General features: G+C 33.7%; 1 protein-coding gene across 2 annotated transcripts in view; it reads left to right on the forward strand.

Moving 5' to 3' along the window:
* The first annotated feature begins 2566 nt into the window (after window positions 1-2566).
* LOC131071419 (uncharacterized) overlaps window positions 2567-22376 on the forward strand; it is a 202522-nt gene continuing 182712 nt past the window's right edge. Inside the window, exon 1 of one of the 2 annotated variants that reach the window (XR_009112512.2) lies at window positions 2567-2849. Coding sequence is in view for 1 of the 2 variants with exons in the window: in XM_058007237.2 (XP_057863220.2) it covers window positions 2776-2849 (74 nt within the window). In the remaining variant the exon portion in view is untranslated. The remainder of the gene's footprint in view (window positions 2850-22376) is intronic. The other variant, XM_058007237.2, reaches the window with a different exon arrangement.

The following is a 22376-nucleotide window of genomic DNA, read 5'->3' on the forward strand; positions in this document are numbered from 1 at the left end:
GAAATGAAAATTTAAACATTCTAAATAATATTATTTTAATGTACCTAAAAATTTGCCTAAATTTTTTTATTTATTGAATTGTATTCCTAACCTCTTTGAATCCTAACCATGATTTAACCCTAACCTCAAATCAAAAGTTTTGTCTAGAAGCCTAATTGATCCTTAACCCTAACTCCAATTTAACTTTATACCTAACCCTTACCCTAACCGTGTTTGAACTATAATCATAATTTAACCCTAGCTCAAAAATGTCTTTTAATAACTTTAACTAAACACTAATTGAATCATAGTCCTAACCCTAATTGAACCCTACTCCTAATTAAACTCTAACACTAAGCTAATTGAACTATAATCCTAACCTTAACTATAATTATAATTGAGCTATAACTATAATGAATTTATTTGGTAATCTTTATATTTTTTAAGTTAGTTCATTCAATCTTAAAAATAATATCTATAAATATGTGTAATCTTAGTTGAATTTTAGAGAATACATTTTTTATTATTCAATAATGAAATATCAATAATGCTAGAGAATATTTTTTTTATTATTCAATTAATATTAGTCCTTCACTCACTTGTCATGGTACTTACCTTGTAATGGTAACTACCAAGATTTTCATAATTAATTAGTCAATTAATCAGTATCAAAATATTTTCACCTAGTTTCAATAATAAAGATAAAATTTATATGTCAGGGTAGTTACCTTGTGAGATATATCAAATAAAAAAAAAGTTTATATTTATAAGACCAAAATATTCATTAAATATCCAAGAAATTAAAATCAAAACATCTCTACAATATTAGTATTGTATTTTATTTATTATATTGTCAATATATTATAATTATAGTATAATATTATTGTATAAATTTTTATATATAATATACCATATCATTGATAATATTATTTTATTATCCAATTTTTGTATTATTAAATTGTATTGAGATAATTAAAATAATATTATTAATTCATTTTTTAAATTAAATATATGTTTATTTATTTATATAAAGCTTTACAAGATAAATAATTTGAAAAGAAAATTTAAACATACCTAAAAATTTGCCTAAAAAAGTTCATTTAGATAGTGGATCTGTGAAATCCGGTAATAAGATGCAAATTATTAGAGCCAATTAGATTGGAGAAAAACAATTTCTGTAATTTAGAAACTTAAAAATCATGCATCTTAACTATTTAAAAATAAAAAAAAAAACATCAAAAGAAAAAATTCATAGTTGTAATTGGTGGAAAAATAATTGAATAATAATGAGTTAACAAGAATAATGACCCGACTTTAATAGCCTTATCAAATTATTTCTAAGAGTTTAAAACTTAACATTATTGAATTCTAATTATTAATTAATATGAATATCAATATATATACATATATACAAATTTTGCAAACACATTCTCTCTCTCTCTCTCTCTCTCTCACACACACACACACACACACACACACACAACAATTTGCTACCATGAAGGTAGTGCCCATTTCATTAAATAGAGAAAAAAGATACAAACATATTAGTAGAGAGAGAAAAATAGGACTCTTATACCCTCAATGACCTTCTAGGATCTCTCCAATTGCTCTAGGGAAAACAAATTCCCATTACACTTATCATATATTCATATCTCTCGATGTTGTTCACACACACACACACACACACAGATATATATATATATATATATATATATATATATATATATATATATATATATATATATATATATATATATATATATATATATATATATATATATATATTGACCTTCTAGGATCTCTCCAATTGCTCTAGGGAAAACAAATTCCCATTACACTTATCATATATTCATATCTCTCGATGTTGTTCATATATATATATATATAATGACCTTCTAGGATCTCTCCAATTGCTCTAGGGAAAACAAATTCCCATTACACTTATCATATATTCATATCTCTCGATGTTGTTCATATATATATATATATATAAATAGGCATGCAGGCGATTGTTCATAAACATATTTGAATATAAGGTAACCTTCAAATCTTATATCCATTAACTTGACTTGAGATAAGACATAATTTCAAACTGAAACATAGGGTTAATATAAGCAGTTATCAACAAGGTGGTGACGACTCCAAACATGACAAACTAGATAACATAAGATCTTGACATTCTATCGATAATAATACCGACACTATCCAAAACGATGCTAGATCAATGACTCTAACCCTAGCTTCGTCAACTTATCTTAGATAGATATAACTTTGACGTTGATAACAATTTTGACCTCTTCACATGTCTATGTCCCTCTCCCAATGATACTCTTCCTCTCTCCCTAAAAGAAAATGAAATTTCTACATCCAAATGTAACTCATCCATCTGATACATTCAAATAATTTCAAGTATAAACACCACATCACTACTATACAACAAAACAAAATGAAATTGTTGATGAGAGAGAGGGGTGCAACAAAATTTGTATGAATTTAAAACTTTATAATATTGATTCTAATACTTTTTATAAATCATGTACTTGTGAGTTTATACCATTAAAAACCGATACAAGCGGGCGGCCTTTCGCATTCCTCTCATAATATTCTCCCTCCAATTTAACGACAGGCATCACAAGTTCAAAACTTAAATAATTAAGACCAGTCGTATTATCAAAACTAGTTGTGACCTTCCAGGTTGCTAAAATTTTGGCTTCCAAGAAGCAGAGTGTAAATCGTTGCAACTCGACTGTCATTCTTTATTTGTAATCATTCCCCTGGTCTTTTGAACCTTTGCAAATGAAGCTCTTCATCGAAATCGAAATATCTCCAGAGGAGGTTTCTCTGGCTACTGAACTTTTGTCTACCATTCGGTAAGCACAAGTGAAACCCGAGAAATGCTTTACCTAAATGCTTCATAACGGTTTTAAATCCACGCCTTACCAAATTCTGTCAACATCAGTAAATTATAACCTGATATGTTACGGATATTCTAAATTACAAGTCAAGTTCGGCAAAATAGAATTGCATGGTATTATAATATTTTAGGAACTTTTCTAAACCCTAAACCCTTAATTCGGTGTCATTACGTTGATTTGATGATCTCCGCTGCGTTGCATGTTGAATATCTGATTTTCTCCGAGCAATGTCTGTAAAACCTAAACCCTTTAAGTGCATGCTTCTTTGCAGGGTAATTCTCTTAACTGTGGGTCTAGCTTGCCGACATTATTCTTTGGTTTGGACAGCATGCCGTATATGTAAAAAATATTAGGAATTCCAACCTTGTCAATAGTTGGCTACACAATTATGATATTTGTTATTTTACTAACCCATAAAATATTTAAAGATGCTAAGCCACACCCTGCAGAACAACCGATAGCTCAAGTGACTCAAGTTTTAGAGAATCACAGCATGCCTAGCATATTTATGGGACGGTTTTAGTTTAAAGTCCTAGCTGGTTCACCGAAAATTACATTAATTTTGACCTACACTCTTTACTTATATCTGTCTGCCTTGAGTTTCCTCATTTTATAAAAGCTTGCAAACTGTCCTTTTCAGGTAGAATATTGACATGGGCATATTGGACTGGGAAAGACAGACTATAAATGTGCAAGACAAAAGCAAAACTGAGCCAAAATTTGGGAAAAACCTTGGCTTCTCTGTCTGTGGTCTTTGAGCTGCAAGAAAAGTGTTTCTTTTCTTCGCCTTGCAAGTGTTCTGAGGCCATTCTTGGGCTTGGGGAGTCTCAACAACTTTTAGGGTGTTTTTTTCTGTTACTTGCTACTTGAACTAGGGATTTTTCGACTAACTCAAAGAGCCTTATAAGTTGTCATAAGCATCGACACAAGTAGGTTGCTAGGATTTTTATTAATTACAACATGGCATCTATGAAAGCAATAGAATAAGAAATTGGTTGTACATTTGGCTACCTTTCCAAGAAATAGATTGGAAGCATGGATGGGCTTTAGTGCCACTGGGAGAAGAAATATGCCATTTCTCACTGTTATAGCAATTGTACATGAGAAAATGTTTGTTCCTTATCAAAATGGAATGTATTGCAATCTTTTCATAATGTTTGTATGTGATCTGAGACTTGATCAAGTTTCCTGTTGTGAAAATGGCAGACTTCTTTTTTAGTCAGCCTTCTTGATTCTTCAAATTTTGTGTTTTGCAGGCCATGCTTTTCCGTAATATTTCCTTAACATTCTTTTTGAATTGATAGTTAGTGACTATCTTATGATCCTTTTCAGAGTTTTGTAGGAAATCTCTAACAGCCATGCAAAAAAAAAAAACCTTTTGTCACATGGTGCCTGACATAACTGGCATCGGTTAAGCTGCAGTGGTCTAAACTGTACATTTATTAAATCGCTACAGGTTTATATCCTAATTTTTGTCAAATCCTTGAGGTTCATGGAAAAGTGGCTACTGAATACAATGTTGAGAGGAGATACTTCCTGTATCAGAGCAAGAAATATCTTTGAAGAGACATTTAAATGTGTAATGCCACCAACTATGGCTTTTCAATTTTGGTTGTGAATTTGATTAGGCATGATACTAAATATAATTCATGTTTTCCTCTGATGAGTGCTCTTCTATATCAGAATGGATTGAGTTTCCAGCTAACTCTGACACATCTATAATCAAAACAACCACATGAAGAAGATGGTGCATTGATATGCTTTTCATGCTTATGAACTATTTCTCATGGTCATACCTTTTTATAGTGTTGCTTCCCTGAAAAAGTTGCGTAGAACTTGAATGTTTTGTAAGATAGTTTTGTAATGAAGGACGTTGTTTTGTAATGGTGTGAGGTTTGTATTCCAGATGTATAATTCTGTTGCATGTGGCGTCATTCAATGTGATTTTGGTGGGTATTTTCCAACTTAAGGATGATACCTATGGTAGGTGATGAATAGGAGGAAAAGACACTGACATTGATGTTGTGAAAATTCAATATTGGAGTTTTTATGAAGCTTGACTGGGATTAAAATTGTCGACCAAATAAGGTGATGAGCAATAAGAGGCATAATGATTTAAATTTGGTCTTCTTCATTGTTGATTGTCCCAAGGAAGAAGATTTGATTGAAGTGGGATATACAAGTATAGGTTTGACACCGTATTGATGTCTTGTCCTCTGAATTTAATTGTTGGAGGAGGTAGTAGGGTGGCAAGGTGTGTTTAGAAGACATTCTCACAAGTGGAACCTATTGCAAAAGAGCTATAGTTTGAAACAGTACCTTCATTTTTTTCTTGAATGGCTAACCATTTGAGAATTGCATCATGTATTGTGGTTAGGATGGTTGTATTAGAGGTTTTCACCCTTGATAAAGAGGACCAATAGGCTGGAATAATGAATTCTTAAGATAAGTGTTCAATTAATAGTCAAACAACGTATACCAAATCTAAATATAGACTGGAATAATGAATTCTTAAGATTAAGTGTTCAATTAATAGTCAAACAACATATACCAAATCTAAATACAGCAGTTATGGAAGTAATGGAATAGTATGTGGTCACAAGATAGAACAAGACACAAAGGGTTTTCACATGGGAAACACTTATGGGAAAAAACCACAACCAAAATACGTTCACAATTGTCTAATTCAATACAATAAGGCCTATGGAAAACCTTTTATAGAATCTCAATCTATAGCGTACCCTTTTTCTGCAGTTTGTACACAACAATGTACATATGTCTTCAGTGTCTATTACAATGAGTTCGTAACCTTGAGTAACCTTGGTGCATTCACACAACTTGTTATAAATAGATGTATTTTTGGGAATACCAATTGTCCAATTGTATAACTAAGTTGTGGAATAACAAGATTTATGTAACCATATTTCGTGCCATGTGATGTCAGCTTACTGCACTTGCACCAAGTAAGATGTCTCCACGTGGACAGGCTCCTTGTAAACTTTGCTGCCATTGCACAATATGAAATGATAGTGACAACCTTTACACTATTGGTATTAGTATGTTTCCTATATAACCACCACTACTAACTTCTTGCTTGCAATAGCACATAGAAACACACATTTTCTCTAGATTGCTTGTGGTACTTTGTATCATCTTCAAGGATATTATCTAGTCCTTGAATCATGCCGACATGTTCACCAGTTCCGTTGCAAGTGCACCTACATGATCGATCATGTTTCCAACAGATACTAGGTATCTATGAGCTGGTGCGTTCTTCTAGATAACTTGCAATGGCTATCATAACATCTTTGTGTGTAGAAACCATGTATGATGCACCACAACCATTGTCACATGATTACCACATGTTAATCAACATAAAATGCTATATCACAATTCTATAAACTCACCACATTTGGTTGCATTCCGTTGCATCCCAACACAAAGAAGACAGTAGGTAATTTCTGACCTTAGGGATTCCCATAGGTGAATATCACCTAAATTCCAGCAGGTTGTTGGAGATTGTAATCTTGACTTGTGCCACTTTCTTGTGGGTTCTATTGAGTTACCAACTTGTGTAATGCCTTTGGGCTATTTTTTCTCTTATTTTGGTACCATGTACATATAGGGCTTAAATCTATTAGTAAGATCATAGAAGCAAAAATCACAGATTTATCATGAGAAAAAAGTGATAATATTGCAACTTTGCAATTTTCCAATTTTTTGGGTTAAAAATTTGTTTTTTTCCCCTTGGTTTTTGGCAATTTTTTTCTGATTTTTCTCTAATCCTAACTTTAAACATAACTTAATTTTTACCCTAACCCTAACTCTAACCCTAACCCTAATTTGATTGGTACCTAGTTAAATCATGATTAACTATTTTTTTTTTATGTTTTGGTTTGCCAATTTATTTCCAAAAATATTTTTACTATTATTAGTAATAGCACTCTCATTAAGTGGCACACGTGTATGGTTAACAAATTATGTTCCATTCGAATTTGTGCCTCAACTAAGTTGGCCTAACCTATTTTCATTTGTGGGAATGATGTATAAATAGAGAGTATTCTTGTCACCGTTTTATCTTGTCAATTGTAGTATGATCACTTCTTTATTCAAAGTTTTTGTCCCTAAGGGCACCCTCTAGTGCATAGGGGTACTAGATTTTTTATATACATAGAATTGTTGTCCTAAGGGTATCATCACATTTGCTTGTGTTCTTCTCTTCATTGTGGAGTAGAGCAATATCAGTTCTTTTTTGTTACATATGGTTATCAAATTCAGATTGATATTACAACAATTTTCTTCATGCCGTTAGAGAGGGAATGAAACCATGAATATTAATTTGGGAGAATTTTTCTCTATAGGGTAGATATTTCGAATTTGGAAAATGTTCATACAGTTTTAGAATTTGCAAAAACAGAAAGGCTTCATTTTTTGCTCACTTAAAAATCATCCATTTATGGTTAGTAAATATATAACTTAAATTTGACTTTCATTTGTGTGTCATAGGTCATAACATTGCATGTGGACTTTGATTGAGCCTGTTCTTGAAGCATTGGAAATTTCATTTAGAGATCTACATATTTATATGCACTTTGATACCTTCTTCAGCATTCTTCTATGTTTTTGATATGTTTGAATATTGAGGAAGCTCTCACAAGTTTCATTTGATTTGTTGACCTTGGGACTTGCATAGCATGCAAAAGATAGAGTTGTATAGCATGTAGGGGATGGATTTAAGATTGAGTACTTGGTATGCCCTTCTGGGACCCTATTGGAAATATGATTGTCATTGATGTCAAAGGGAAGTACAAATCACTGCTATCATCTGCTATCGTTTTGCTGCTGGCAGAGGAAAATATTATTATACTTTAATGTTTATTTTGGGCCGGCCCATGAGAAAGACATAAGAAATATATTTCATTTAATCATGTGTCTCTATGCTGTGTTGGATTAGATTGTCATTGATAACAAGCTTCATTCATTTTTGGAGACCCCCTTCTATTTAAGGACAACCTCTTTATCTGATGGAGAAAGGTCACTCACCACCGATTCAAAATCACAATACAACTAGAGAACTTTGTGGAAATGGAGTAGGCATAGGAGTAGGCTCTGATACCATATCAGAAATTTTGGGCAGTAACATAGAAGGTTTTTACACCCACACGATAATAGGCTTCGTTTTCTCATTTTGTTCAATAAATTTGGAAACATATATATAGGATTTGTGTTTCCTACTTTCTAGGAAACAACTTTATAACAACTCTCCTATAAATATTGAGTTGTTTTTAACAACTCAATACACGCTGCTGTTTTATAACTTATTAAACAAACCTTAACAAACCTAATTATTATTTTATGCAACCTATGTGAACACTAATCCCAACAGGGCATTCCTCCTACCATTTCATTCTCATCTATTATGATTTGATCGTTTCCTAATTTAATGTTTTTGATGCTTAAGGCCACACCTTGGTGCTTAGGGGAATAAGGGGGTTCTCTCCATTCTTTGTGTATCTTTTATATACGTGCAAAAGTTGTGGCCTGAGTGCACCTGCATGTCTAGTTGTGTTCTTCTCTTCATTTTGGAGCATTTCATATGTATAATTTGAGTTGAACGTCATCACTTTTGTTATATATGCTTATCAAATTCTTCTTTATGTCAGGACAAATTTCTTCAATGTTTAGGATCTTTAAAGATTGTCTGATAAGAAAATCATCAGTTACCCTGATGGCTATAGGAAATGAAGTCATCATTCTTGGATGTGTATGTAAATCCAAGTAGTTATAAAGTCCTTCAAATTTTGAGCTTATCCTACTATGATGAAGAATCTGGCATGCCATTGGCTGAACACCTATGTTCTGAGTTGCTGGAAACTCCTTTGTCCCTCCCCGGGAACGCGTTTCCCCGTATCCGTTCCCGTTTCTGAAACGGATATGTATCCGATACAGCCCAGATACACGTCGAGTATTGTACCCACGAATGCCCAAAAATCCTTGATTTCCAACCATGCTAAATACTAATGTGATTTGGTTTAAAAAAAAATTGACGTAAATCTTCCTAAATTTAATTATAAAAAACTTCATTAATGCACATAAATGCATTTTAAAAAAAAAATGGTATTAACAAAACCTACACCAAATGAGAAAGACAAATGAAATGTTTTTCTATTTCAGTGACCCATTTTTTTGGTTATCTTCCAATGCAACTCTTCTATTTTTGCATATTTTAAAATGTCAAATCAACTTATCATTATTTGTGTAGCAATTATGTGTCTATATTGCTTTTGAAGTAATGAAAATCTCCTCGAATAACTTAGAAAATTATGTTAAATATATGTGTGTGTTTTTTATGAATGACGAGTCCAGCCGTATCCATATTGGGGGTCTAAAAAAATAGCCGTATCCGTATCCGTATTGGATACCGTATCCGTGTCCATGCAACTTTGCCTATGTTGTGCAAGAAATGTAATCAGAGAAAAAGAAGGCCCCTAGAGAAATAGACAGAAAAAACCTATGCTTACAAGTACATCGATAAGCTCCTTAATTAAGTTCTGATTTAATTTTCGCCATATTAGGAATGATCTTCTCCCGAAAAATTGATGGTGGTTTTGTTTATATAACTTTAGTGTGATCATCCCAAATTAACTTTTTTTTTTGGATCTTGGGTGGAGTAGTTCTGGTCTGCTATATTTTGATGCTACTAATACTATGAGAATTTTACCTTTGGGGTTGTCATATTGTTTCCTTTTGTTAACTATTATGCAATATGAAAAAAGTCTTTTGAATTCAAGTTGCATTATTGGGAGAGGAATAATTGTAGAGATGTTGTATGGTTTTGCTTTTTTCTCTTTTAGTTGTTGGAACAGGCTTGTCATTTGTTGCTTAAGTTGGAGTTGAATTCATATTGTTTTTCCGTGGTCCTTGCAAAAGGGGACAACCCAAGATAGTGTTTGGTTCATAGCCAAAGGATGTGTCAGATTGCCAAAAAGATTGATTACACTAAAATAATAGTGCAATAAAAAAATGTAATACACAGAAAAAAACTGCTTTTTTTGTGTCCCTTTGAGTTTTGAAGATTGGGGGATGTAGTTTTAGGGATGATGAATTTCTTTCTAGATTTTAGGGTTGGTAAGGGGACAGTGGGTGGTAAGTACTAAAATGATAGAAATAATATAATATTTAAAATTTAAATTTTAAAATACATAAATTTTTTTTAAAAGAAAATAAAAAAGCTGAAATTTGAAGAGGTAAATACAATGTGTTAAGTTTTTTGTAGCATGTCATTGATCTAGCAATCCATTTTATGATCATAATATGAATTTTATTTTATCAATCAAAGTTACAAAACACAGACTTGAAACTTAGAAAAGAGAAATCAGGGTTTAGAATTACTGGCGACAAACATCAAAATGCCAAGACAAGAAATACATAGCTTGGAGCTTAAAATTTGGTAGCATGATTTGATGAAATATTGGAAGCTGCCTATCATTGGAAATGTTGAATCCAACCAACTTTTGCAATGAAACCCCAAGCAATCTTTGTTGCACATTTTCGTCCTCATCATATGTTTTGATTCCTTAGGTATTTCATACCATTGTGTTGTTTGGTTCTTCTTATACTGGGATGCCTTCTGCAATCAATGTGCTAGAAGGCACTGTTTACAACAGTAAGCTTCTCTATTTCTTATAGTTGATCCCATTCCTAACAATGTAGATAAAGCTATGTGTGGTTTACTTCATGTTGGCAGCAGAAGTTCTAGCATTGAGCTCTTATTGTGGAAATCCAAGTTCAAATCTCAAAGGGACATCTGATTTTGTGCCGTGGATATTTATGTCCCATCTATTTATTTTGAGTTTGCCCTTTTCTACATTGAAACCATGGCAAAATTTCTAGAAAATCAACATGTGATGCAAAAAGTGTGTTTTTGAGGTGCAATTAAGATTCAAAGCATGAAATAAGAATTAAAATACAGATTTAAATCTTAAATCTCAAATTCAACTGCAAACATCATGCCGAGTGCACAAATATGGATTTGCTCATGACTTTGACAATATGTGCTTGCTTAGTACAGTAGCATAACAATAATGATTTTTTGAGTTATAAAATTGACATAATTATTTTGCATCAACATTGGTGATTTTGAAAGTGATGATTGAAAGGAGGAATTTATAGACTCTTTGGAAGATCGAGTGATAGTGGAGATTTGATCAAAGATCAAGAGTTAACTTGAAGAGGTGGACGAGTTAACTGAAATTATTGAGGAAAATTGCTATTTCAAATTCATGAGAGGATAATACTGAATTTATTGACTCATTAAATGGATAAATAGACAAGTAAGTTACTAATTTGATGGATTTAACTTGTAGGGGATAATTATAAATTTTATTAATTTATTTAATGGATAATGAGATGGAATATTATTTATTTATATAGATGATAATTAATTCATATCAATTAAATAATAAAGAATGATTTAACTCAATGATAATAATGATAATTAATGGATAATAAGGATAATAAATTTGGAGAATAATGATAATTAATGGATAATACATGGAACAATTATTTCTAGTGTCTACATTTTGCCCTTTTTGAGATGATGTTGGAATTAACATTGTTTCCAAGAAAAAAATGTAGCTAAGGAGAAAAAATTATTAGAAATGAAAGATAGAAGAGATGAAGAAAGTGATGATATACCCCAGTTTGGTGGAAGAAGCAAATGTCAAATTAGCTAGTCGAGGATGATAACCCCTTTAGAGTTCATTTGTGCAAAAATTGCACAAGTGAGATGTCGAAAGAAGAGATGTGAATAAAATGTCAAATGGAAGGTGGGAAATGATGGAAGAAAAATAGAGGAACAAATTGGAGAAAAATTAAAAGATGGATGCAAGAAACATGATTATGAATAAATGGATAATAGATTTATTATGATGATTAGTTATGTTGACATGAGGAGAGTAATCTTTATTTAATATAGCAATGGATGTTATGCACTAGGGTATATAAGACCAAGGTGATGATGTATCCAATGCATGGACTAATAAAAAAGTTTGCTTATATAAAAGTTTGCCTACAAGCATATGTTGCTAGACACCATGGTATAGAAGACCATGATGTTGTGGTGACATACTGCAAGGATTGTGACAAATGCAAATAAATGAAAATACACACAAGCAACCAAGCATGCACAATGTTGAAAAGACAAAAATGTTGTTGCCCCTAGTAAAGCATAACACCAATTAATTGATTGATTGATGATGATGATGATGATGATGATGATGATAGCATTGTTGATGATAATAATGCGAGAATTTTGTTAATGATGAGAACAACACAAGGATTGGGAATGATTTATCTTGATGATGATAGCTCAAGTAAAATGGATCAAGGTTTGTAGCAAGGTTGGGAACAAAACCAAGTGATGTTTTCAGATGATGTGTTAGATTGCATAGCATGATTGTATGGATTAGAACTATTGTATTTGGATGGATTGTTTTTGGGATTGAGTGGATTATTGGGGGGGGGGTGTAGGATAGGTTGATTGGATTGGAGTGTTGTGAGGAATATTTGGATTGCTTAGTATTGGAAGCTTGGAACGAACAACAAGAATTGAGTGTGGTGATAAGAATGGAAGCATAAGGGATTTCTTAGATAGAGTATGTGAGGATGATTAAGTGGGGGATATGAGGCATGGGGATTATTGGATGGAGGATAGTAAATTCTCCTAAATGGAGGATTTAGGATGTGATCTCCAAGGACTATGTCACACAAGAATAACATGTTTTTCCCAGGATATGGGGTTGGATAGTGTTTGTAGGCAATGGTGTGATGTTAGATGGTGCGTGACCAAAGGATGGACATGTCAAGGGTTTAATAAAGCACGTTTTAAGTTTGTGCCCCCAATCCTTGTCCATATCAAGGTGGGTAGGAAAGATGGATGGAAACAATGTGAATTGGATGAATGGAAATGATGTGGGATGAATGAATTGTGATACCATGACAAAAGGTGTGATGGATAAGACAACTTGCTTCTAGGTGTAATGGTGCACATAGATAATTGATTTTATGCATGATGCTTGTTTGGAAGGTTTTCATCATGGTACTTGTCCAAATTTTCGTAAAAAATGGTTTCTCTATTGGATGAATTATCTCTTTATTTATTTTTATGTTTTAGGTGTCAAACATGATGCTTGGGTAGGTTTTCATTAGGGTGATTGCCCCAAGGTGCCAATGGAAATGGTTTTTGTTAAGAGGACAATTTTTGTCTTCACTATTTTTGAATTTTTTGGGTATTTTTGAATGGCATTGATGTTTAGATGATCACTAACTATTTTTTTCCATTTGATGGGATTCTCGTGTTATGATATGCCAATAGTGACTTGCATGGAGGATCTGCCTTGCCAAGATCATGGTGCTTGCATATATCCCACAAATGTTTTGTGATCCTTGTTGATATTGGGTTGGCCTTATCTAATTGCACACATTGTGACAGAGTGCCATTAGAGTCCTTACAATAAAGTGCTATGTTGCCCCAAGTTTCCGGGATGGGGAGACACGTTTCCAAGTCTCTGATTTTTTGAGCCATTTTTGGCGATGGCTAGGGGTTGGCAAAGGCGGCGGCTATATAAAAAATAGGTAAAATATATAGGTAAATTTTAAATATTCATATGATAACATCGATAAAGCATGCATATATACATTATAGAACCTTAATATATAACATTTGAGTTTATTTGAGAGTTCACATGAGAGTCAAAGTAAAACAAATTAACAAATGTGACAATGTCAAAACTTAGTTCGTTGTCAATATGCATCAGCATGTGATATTAAAAAATAGTAAACAAGTTGCAACAAAATGCCCAAAGGCTACAAGATTCATTTTCAATTAAATATGAAAATAGTAGAAAAAAAAAGTACATTGCTGCCCTTAATCTGTATCTCTCAAAACTTAATCCAAATTAGGTAGAGCCCTTGCAACCTAGTAATACTATTTTTTGTGTGGGTCTCTGATAAAGTCTATCATTTGAGAAACTTTATGCACTTATGAATTTTAGGTCTTGTCAGATCTATTACAGCATTTGATAAAACTTGCAATTATTTCTAAAAGTTTTTTTACTCGTCCTGCTTTTGATGGCATTTTGTTCCCTGTTCTTTCTCCATATGACACAAAATGATATTGCAGTTTGTGCTTAATGCTTCTTAGTGATAATAGTCACAAATACATTTGATGATTGGTAGCATTATAGAACTCTCTAAGTTTGTAATTTTGCCAACTGAACAACTTTATGAAATATTAAATTTTCTTAATATGTGTAAGTTGAGATGATGAAGGAACCCTAATGAAATAAATGTTGATCAGCAGTAAAAGTAGCAGCAACAGACTTAGGAAACTATATCAATCAAAGTATCCAACTATGAACAATGGATCGAACAATAAACAATGCTGATATGAATATATGAACCTTTGGATGCTGAAAATAATCAACTATGATAGCTAATCTGAATTATCTGTGGCTGATATAATCTTAGATATTTATATGAGGAAAATATGATTAATATAACAACAGATTTGAGTACTGATTGTTAATACTAATACGGAACCATCATAGACACATTATAACTAACCATGAACAACAGATCTGAACATTTAAAATCCTCATGTAGGGTGAGTTGGGGGTAGGGGCACACAAAGAAAGTATATTATTTTTTTAAATTTTTTTTGAGTGTTGTTATATTTTAAAAATGTAACTTTTTGAAGGGGATGGCTGGCCATCTCCAAGACGGCTCGTGACGTCTGTGATGTCCCCTAACCGCCCCATCCAATCTCTTGCTATGTCCCCCCATTTTGGGGACATTTATTGTCATTTTTCATATTTTTGAGGACGGCTAGGAAATGACCCCTAGGCATCTCCCCATCCTCGAAACGTCTTGCAAATGGGGACGTACCCAAAAAGGCCGGCGATCTATCCCTAGTTCTCCTTGATAAAGTGTTGTTGCTAGGATGTGGTAGTTTTGTGAGTTAGGATTTTTTGATTTCAAGTGAGATGTTGGATTGTGATGGGGAGTGCTAGATGTGAATGGTTTAATTGGCATTTTAGATATGGGATATTTTATTTGCCAAACTTGGGATGGCAGAGGATGGGGTTTGGTTTTTGCACTAGGATTGTGTTTGGGACTAACACTTCTATATGCCTTGCGTGGTGGGATCAATGACCATTTTGAATGAGGTGGATATTTGTCCTTCGTAGGAGGACTTTTTTGTTGTTGTTTTACATTTTGTTTGACTATTAGATTTCGATTCTTTTCCTTGATGAAGACTTATGTTTTTGTTGGTCCCAACTAGTGGGTTTAGGGATTTGGGAATGATGGTTTATGATCTGGACGGAAGGAGTGTTGGCAACAACCTTGTGGTAAGGACTACACATAGTCCCTATTTTGATGCTTACATTGGCTGAAAATGCTTTTCATATCATCAATGTACCACTAGCATCATTAGTTTTCTTGTTCAATGAATAGCCGAGACCTTGATATATAGGATTTGCATAAAATTGCGTTGGTTCTTTTATGTCTGCGATGGGGTATTTTCTATTTTGGAAACAAAATGATAACAATTGTTGTATGGTTGGAAACTATTAATGCTTTTTTTCATTCCTTCTACAAGGAAGCTCACTTTGACAAAAATGGATGATCCTAATTGATAGGATTTTGGGACTTTTTTCTTAGTCATGCTTGTTGTTTCTTCATTTGGAATGTTGATGTGATCCATAGTCGCTTTTCAATCAACATGTTTGATGTGATCCATCTCTTTCATTTGATCATCTCTCTGTCCAAGGGAAGCAAGTGTCTCATCTTGGGAAATGGAGGTTGTTGGAGTAAGGATAGGATCAAATTCAATTTTGCAATCATGTATGGGATAGAGGTGGATGAATGGATCCTCTTGGATTTTTTGATCAATGGTAGGATCTTGGTCAAAGTTTGGACTAGTTTGGATATCATGATCACAAAGAGGATCTTAATCAACAATTGGATTATCTTGGATGGGCCCAAAATTTTGGCATTGCAATAATGGATTGGTACAAGAAGCTCTTGAGTGAGCTTGATTAGTGGAATGCGTGGCAATGTTTAATCTAAGATTTCCTGATCATGGATAGGATCTTGATTTAGGATAGGGCACATTTGGGCTTGTTTCTTGACACATGCATATTTTCCTAGATGAAATGAGGGAGGATTGGTGTTTCATGTTGCTAGGGATTAGTACGTGGAGGGACTCTTTGAGATGTGCTCATGGAGGGGATAAGGTTTTTGGGTGTTTATGGATGATGGACTTAATAGATTAGAGATATGTGAGGGGATTGGGATGGAGGATTTCATAGTCGATATGATGTTTGGATAGTGTAGGATTAACAATGTGGTGGGATATCATAGCTTTGTTTGCTCATTGGTGCTTAAGGTCCTTTGCTATTAGTTCTTGGCGAAAATCCCTCAAGGTGACTTCACTGGGTGTATTTTTGGATTGTGATGGAGAGGGTTGGGAAGGAATGGATGAAGGATTGGGATACGAGTTGGAGGCTACAAGGCTTTCTTGGATTGGTTATAGGGATGAAGATTTGCGATAGGGATGGAAGATAAAGGTTTGGGAGATGGTTTCACATTGAAGTAAGCTTGCATTGAAAGATAGTTTTCACTTGTGAAAGGTATGAGAAGGATAACCAATAGATGATTGTTTGAAGTGATAGTTCAGGTTAAGCTTGCCTCCAATGCTTATGAGATATATGGTCATGGAATCCTAGCCTTGGCTTAAGATATAGCCTAGGATTTCGTTTTTAAGAGAAGGATCACTGGATAAGCATTTAGAATTAGTGAGGGAGCTTGTGCTAGCGGGTTGAATGATAAATTTCAACTTCCAAGAGGCATGTCTTTCGTTGTACCCCTTGCTCTTTATACTCAGTTGATTACTAGTCATCTTTTCATGATGGTATTTTGATTCTCAAGATCATGAGGTGTGTGAGAAGAGCATACTCACCCCACTTCTTCAAGATTAAAGGACACTAGATAATTTTTATCTCAAACCTAAGTGTAAAAGTTAATTTAAATTCCAATGTTTAATGTGAGAAAGCACTCAAGAAAGACAAAGCAAACAAAAATTGGAAAAGGTCTACAATAAATGTCTTCTACAAATCGTCTTCCACCAGATATGTTAGAAATTTTTTAAAAGATTCTTGGATCAATTTTCTATAATAAACGGATTAAAAGTTTCCAAAAATGATTTTTGGACCAGCAATCTGCAATAAATTCATTAATATATTTCAAAGATGAAAGTCTAGGACACATGATTTGTTGCAAGGACCATGTGTTAGAAGTGAAATTAAAATCCCTACAAAAATTAAAAAACAAATGTTAGCACAAGGTAAAATAAATGTCACCATGATGTTTTTCAGATTTTCTCTGTAATTTTTTTTGTATTAAGTATCATAGAATCACAAAGCTCATTTTTTTGCTCATTCGAGCATTCACGTTACAAACTTATTACAAATAGCTCCTTTTGAGCACCAAACTAGAAACAACAATTGGAAGACCAAGGGTCACAACTTAGAAATCCACTTTAAACAACAATGGAAGACCAAGAGTCACAACTTCGAATTCTACACAAAGGTGTCCCTCATGGGAGTTGAACTTGGGTCTCCACATTGAGAACTCAATGCTTTAACCAACTAAGCTCAACCCCTTGGACATTTTCTTTGTAATTTCAAAAAAAAATCATCGAATTTCATTTTATTTGCAAAAGTTATGAGCATTTAAAGATTGAAAATAAATGTTGACTTTGAAAAAATTGTGCACAATAATCTCCGAATCTATAAAAACTGCCTTATGCACAACAAAGATCTTTAAGTCACCTTTCTGGTGTTGTTGAGGGCCTCCATAGGATGGGAGTATGCTCCTCAACTTGCATGGTTGATACAAATGATACCACTCCATTGATAATACCCTATGATAGCCTCCTATTTTGTTTTGTGCATTGGATTGCATATACAATGGGTGTTTGTGATTTTTTTAGCATATTTTAGATTGGTGTTTGCTTTCCAATCTTATATGTGGTTGTATCTTGTATAATATGTTGATATGTTCTGTGTATACGTTGATGGCGTTGGTTGTACCCTAATGTGTGTTTACTTGTGTATTTATTGATTGGTGATTATATATTTTTGGAATCTCTATTTATGTGATGTGGATAGTATGTGAATATCCAACCCTGAGCTTGGTGTGTGTTGTTGGAGTACATAGTTGGTTGCCTCCTAGTTAAGTGGGGTGGGTCTAAGGGTTCTATATGGTTGGGTGGCATTGAACCATCATTGGGGACTCACGGATTCTAAGAGCAACTTGGAGAGCTTGCGAAGACCTCAACACTTTGTAAAGTTGCTAAATTGTTAACGAATTCTAAGAACAACTTGGAGAGCTTGTGAAGACCTCAACACTTGTAAAGTTGCTAAATTGTTATTGATACTTTTGTGGAAAATTGTATAATCTGGAACCTTAAATTTTTTGAATGTATGTGTAATTGATTTTGATAATGGTATATTGGCTTGTAATCTGCCCCTATAAGTGGTGTGAACTCTAACTTCTATTGTATCATTGCTCAACCTTGAATTCGAATATGTATGACATGTTTTATGGAATTCTCATGTTGGTTTAAATTGGGAATTGATGTTAATAAGCATGATTTTTATGTCTGTTGGTAATAGTCATGTGATAGTCTAAATGGAAGCTATCTCCGCTTTCTATATGAATGTATGTTGCTAATGTCATTGAAGATGTTTACTTCACCTCGAGTGAATGCTTTCCCTTGAGCATGTTGTATCTTGTTGAACATAGGCAGCTTCATGGATGTAGGGAATTTGACGCTGGGTTTTGCTAGTTGTCGTAGATTTGGGGAACCTCTCATTTGGTCAATAAGGAGTCAATGGGTGCTCAAATGCTTGTCTTGAACTATTTTTGTATGGCATGTATAATGAGGAAGTTATGCCGAGGTGCTTGTAAAATTTGAGCTTGTTGTCCCTTACTATAATTTTGGTTCATAGTTGCAAATTGCATTTCAGACCCAAAGTTCGATTTGCAACATAGTGGACGTTTAGACTTTGTGTGTAAATGTGCTATTGGATCCCGAAGTCCAAGTTGCAATGCAAGTAGGTTTGGACTTGGTGTAGGTTTTTGTATAAGTGTGTTATCAAATTTCAAAGTTCGAGATTCAAGTTTGTTGGACTTTGGATTCCAAGTAACATTTTGTAATTTCCGCAACTCAAATCAAAATGATTAGTAGAAGATTGGTTGTCCTTTCCTTGGATTATCCAAGAGAAAAAAGGTCGAAGAGCTTCATTGGGTAAGATATGGAATCTTTGACTTGCACTAAATTCTATTCTTCAGTTGTGTGCACGTCTCTTTAGGAGTTGTTATATAACTCCCTAGGGCTCATTTTGAGTTCATATGTGATAAGGATTTTTGTTTATTGCTGCTGCATCTTGGCTTGAGGATTGAAATCCTTAAGTATCCTTGTTTTTGGTGAGACATATGGGCTCTTCCTAGTCGGAAGAGTGTGTTTCGGTGGAAGAATTCCTGTTTGTGAAATCCTATTGCATTATTATTTCTCGGCTGTAAGTCTTCATCAGGTTTGGAGACCAAATTGGAGTAGAATGTCAGTGCTGAAGACTCAGATCTGGAATCATCTACAGCTGCAAACCATCAATTTCTGAGCACTTTGTGGATGGTTGCTGAGGAGCACACAAAACAGACCTAGTGGTGACCATTTTGGGAGCCTAGAGCCACTTTGAGGGTCAGCTAGGGTTTGGAAATTATTCTTAACCAATTTTGAGGTGTTTTTGGTATTGAAATCTGCATATTTATCTCTGCTTTTTTCTCAGAAAGTTTAAAGAAAGACATTTTATTTCAGTTCTGAAAATTCTGGGCAGTAATGAGGGTTTTTGTTGTATTTTCCTAAGCTCGAAAATAATCTGATATCTATATCTTTTAGCTGCACAAATCATATCTGAAATCTGATCAGAATTTTGGGTTTGTAATGAAAATATTTATATGCAAATAAATTTCCAGATTTTGTGCCCTAGTTTGCAGAAATTGTTTTTTCCAGCACCCCTATATTGGATATTACACATTTTGCATGTTACAATTTGCACTTTGGACTCCGATGGTTGTCGGTTTTCTAAGTGTTCAAACCTTAGGTTGAAATTTGCATGTTTGTAGGATGCATTTTGGACTTCAAAATGTAGGTTGTGTATCACCCTCCAATGTCTAAGGTGAGAATGCATCAAAGTTTAGACTTGGCTTTGGATTTTGTTTCTTTTGTGAATTTCATATTGGATTCCAAAGTCTCAGATGTAAGATGCACATTGTACTCCAAAGTGAACGATTGGTAAGGTTCTGTAAGTTGTATATTTGATTCAAAGCCTGAGATACTTGCTTGTTGGAGTTTGGCGTGGATGTCATAGTATGCGTATTGCTAGTTGTATATCAAACACCAAAGTTTATTATGCACATGTGACCATGAAATTTGCGATAGAGCCATTTGGACTCTAAAGTTCGAGATTGTGCAAATTGAATATGGAAGTTTGAGCCAGTACAACAATGTAGTTAGATCCCAACATTCGAGCTTGTGCACTTCAATCCTTGAAGTCTGAGTTGGTTTAGATTTGTTTTGGTTTTCCTAAATTTGAGATGCCTAGAGAGTGGCTTTATAAGCAAGTTGTCTTGGGAGCTCATCTCGCTCTACTCTCTACTAGATTTTGTTTTTTGAGCTAGTCATGGTGATTTTGGCTATGGTTTATTAACCCTTCTACTTACGTCACCATGCATAGTGTATTGGTTTGCATGTCAAGTGTGTTGTTGTGCTGCACTATGGCACCTTATGCATGTATGAGTGCAATGTGGCATGTTTGGTGTTACCTTCGTAATGCAGAAAGATTATATGTTTGATTTTTTTTTGTTAATGCTCTAGGATAAAATATTGGGGCATCACAAGTTACATAATGAAAGCACAAGAAGAAAGGAAGCACAATGAAGAATTGAGAAAATGTGCTTAATATATTATTTCAAAACAAAGCTATGTTCTATGGTCTGCTCGAAAATTGATAGAACCTGTGGTACCTAGTCCAATTCAAATCATAGTTCAAAAACTTGACGAACCCAGCATTTAAAAAAGCTGGGTGAAAAACTCAGCAATTTTTTTGAACTTTAAAAAATACATAAATTTGTTAAAAAATCTTTCAAAAACCTTCACACTACTGAATTTAGAGAACATATTATTGGTTTCGTTCATATGTAGATCAAAATTAGTGTTCAATGTACACCACAGATAAAAAATTTGTTCAATACATATAAACTTTGAGTTCAAATTTAAATAATAATTTCAGTTTTCATAATCCATAAATTTCATCTACTATCAAAGCTCTTATATGGCTGTGTGGGTGTCTTCAAATTGGATCATAGTGTTGTAGCTTCTTGTTGAGGAACAATAGCATCCTAAACAGGAGTCTCAAGGTTAGGATAATGAAATGAATACAATTAATCCCCATTGATGGCTCACCTTTTGCCTCCTCAAATGTTGGCACTTCCACTATTTCCCTCTCCAAATCAACTATATCATTGACATTAAACATTGTATTCACATTCTTAGCAGCTCGACCTGAATATGGATTGATGTCATCGAGGTCAAGAATCTCATGAGTGTCTTGCTCCTCAACCTTATTTGCATGCAATCGAAGCTTGTATTGCACAAAGACAAGGTTGTTTAAGCATTTTTTAGTCAACTTGTTGCACTTCTTTGTGTGAATGGCCTCTAAAACACTTCAATTGAACTCACAATTTGAAGTGCTATAGGGTTGGGACAAAATATGGATGGCAAGTTTTGAAAGTTAAAGTAAACATTAAATTAACATTAAACATATATGTTTTTTTATCTAGCTTTAGAGTTGGGTCTCCTTCAAATGCACAAGGCTGAAGAAAACCTTCCCCTTTTTTGCATAAATTCATAAATTATGATGTATGGTGTGTCTAAGGTTTTAATTGGGGACCATCCTCTCCATACATGTGTTGATGCCATATGCTCAAAATGCATTGGAACATAAAAACTTAGGGTTCAAATGGTAGGTAGTAACATGAATATGTTGGAGTTGGTGTTTCCACCTTTGATCGATAATGTTCTAGATGGCTTTGTATTTGTTTTTATTTGACCCATAGAAATGTCGAATCACCTCTTTGGTCATGTCCATGGCTTCTAATAGCTACCCCATGAGAATGTTATCCCCACCCATCAACTATAGAACCTTGACCAATGGTTTTGATACGTAAAACAAAAGAGTATAAAAATGAAATAAAAAAATTAAATGATTGAAAATTAAAAAAATCAGTAAAACTAAATTATCAGAAATTTACAAAATCAAGAAATTGTAATGTTGTAATTGTTTTTTGAATGAAAAT

The sequence above is a fragment of the Cryptomeria japonica genome, chromosome 6 (assembly GCF_030272615.1).
Source record: "Cryptomeria japonica chromosome 6, Sugi_1.0, whole genome shotgun sequence".
In the NCBI taxonomy this organism is placed as follows: Eukaryota; Viridiplantae; Streptophyta; class Pinopsida; order Cupressales; family Cupressaceae; genus Cryptomeria; species Cryptomeria japonica.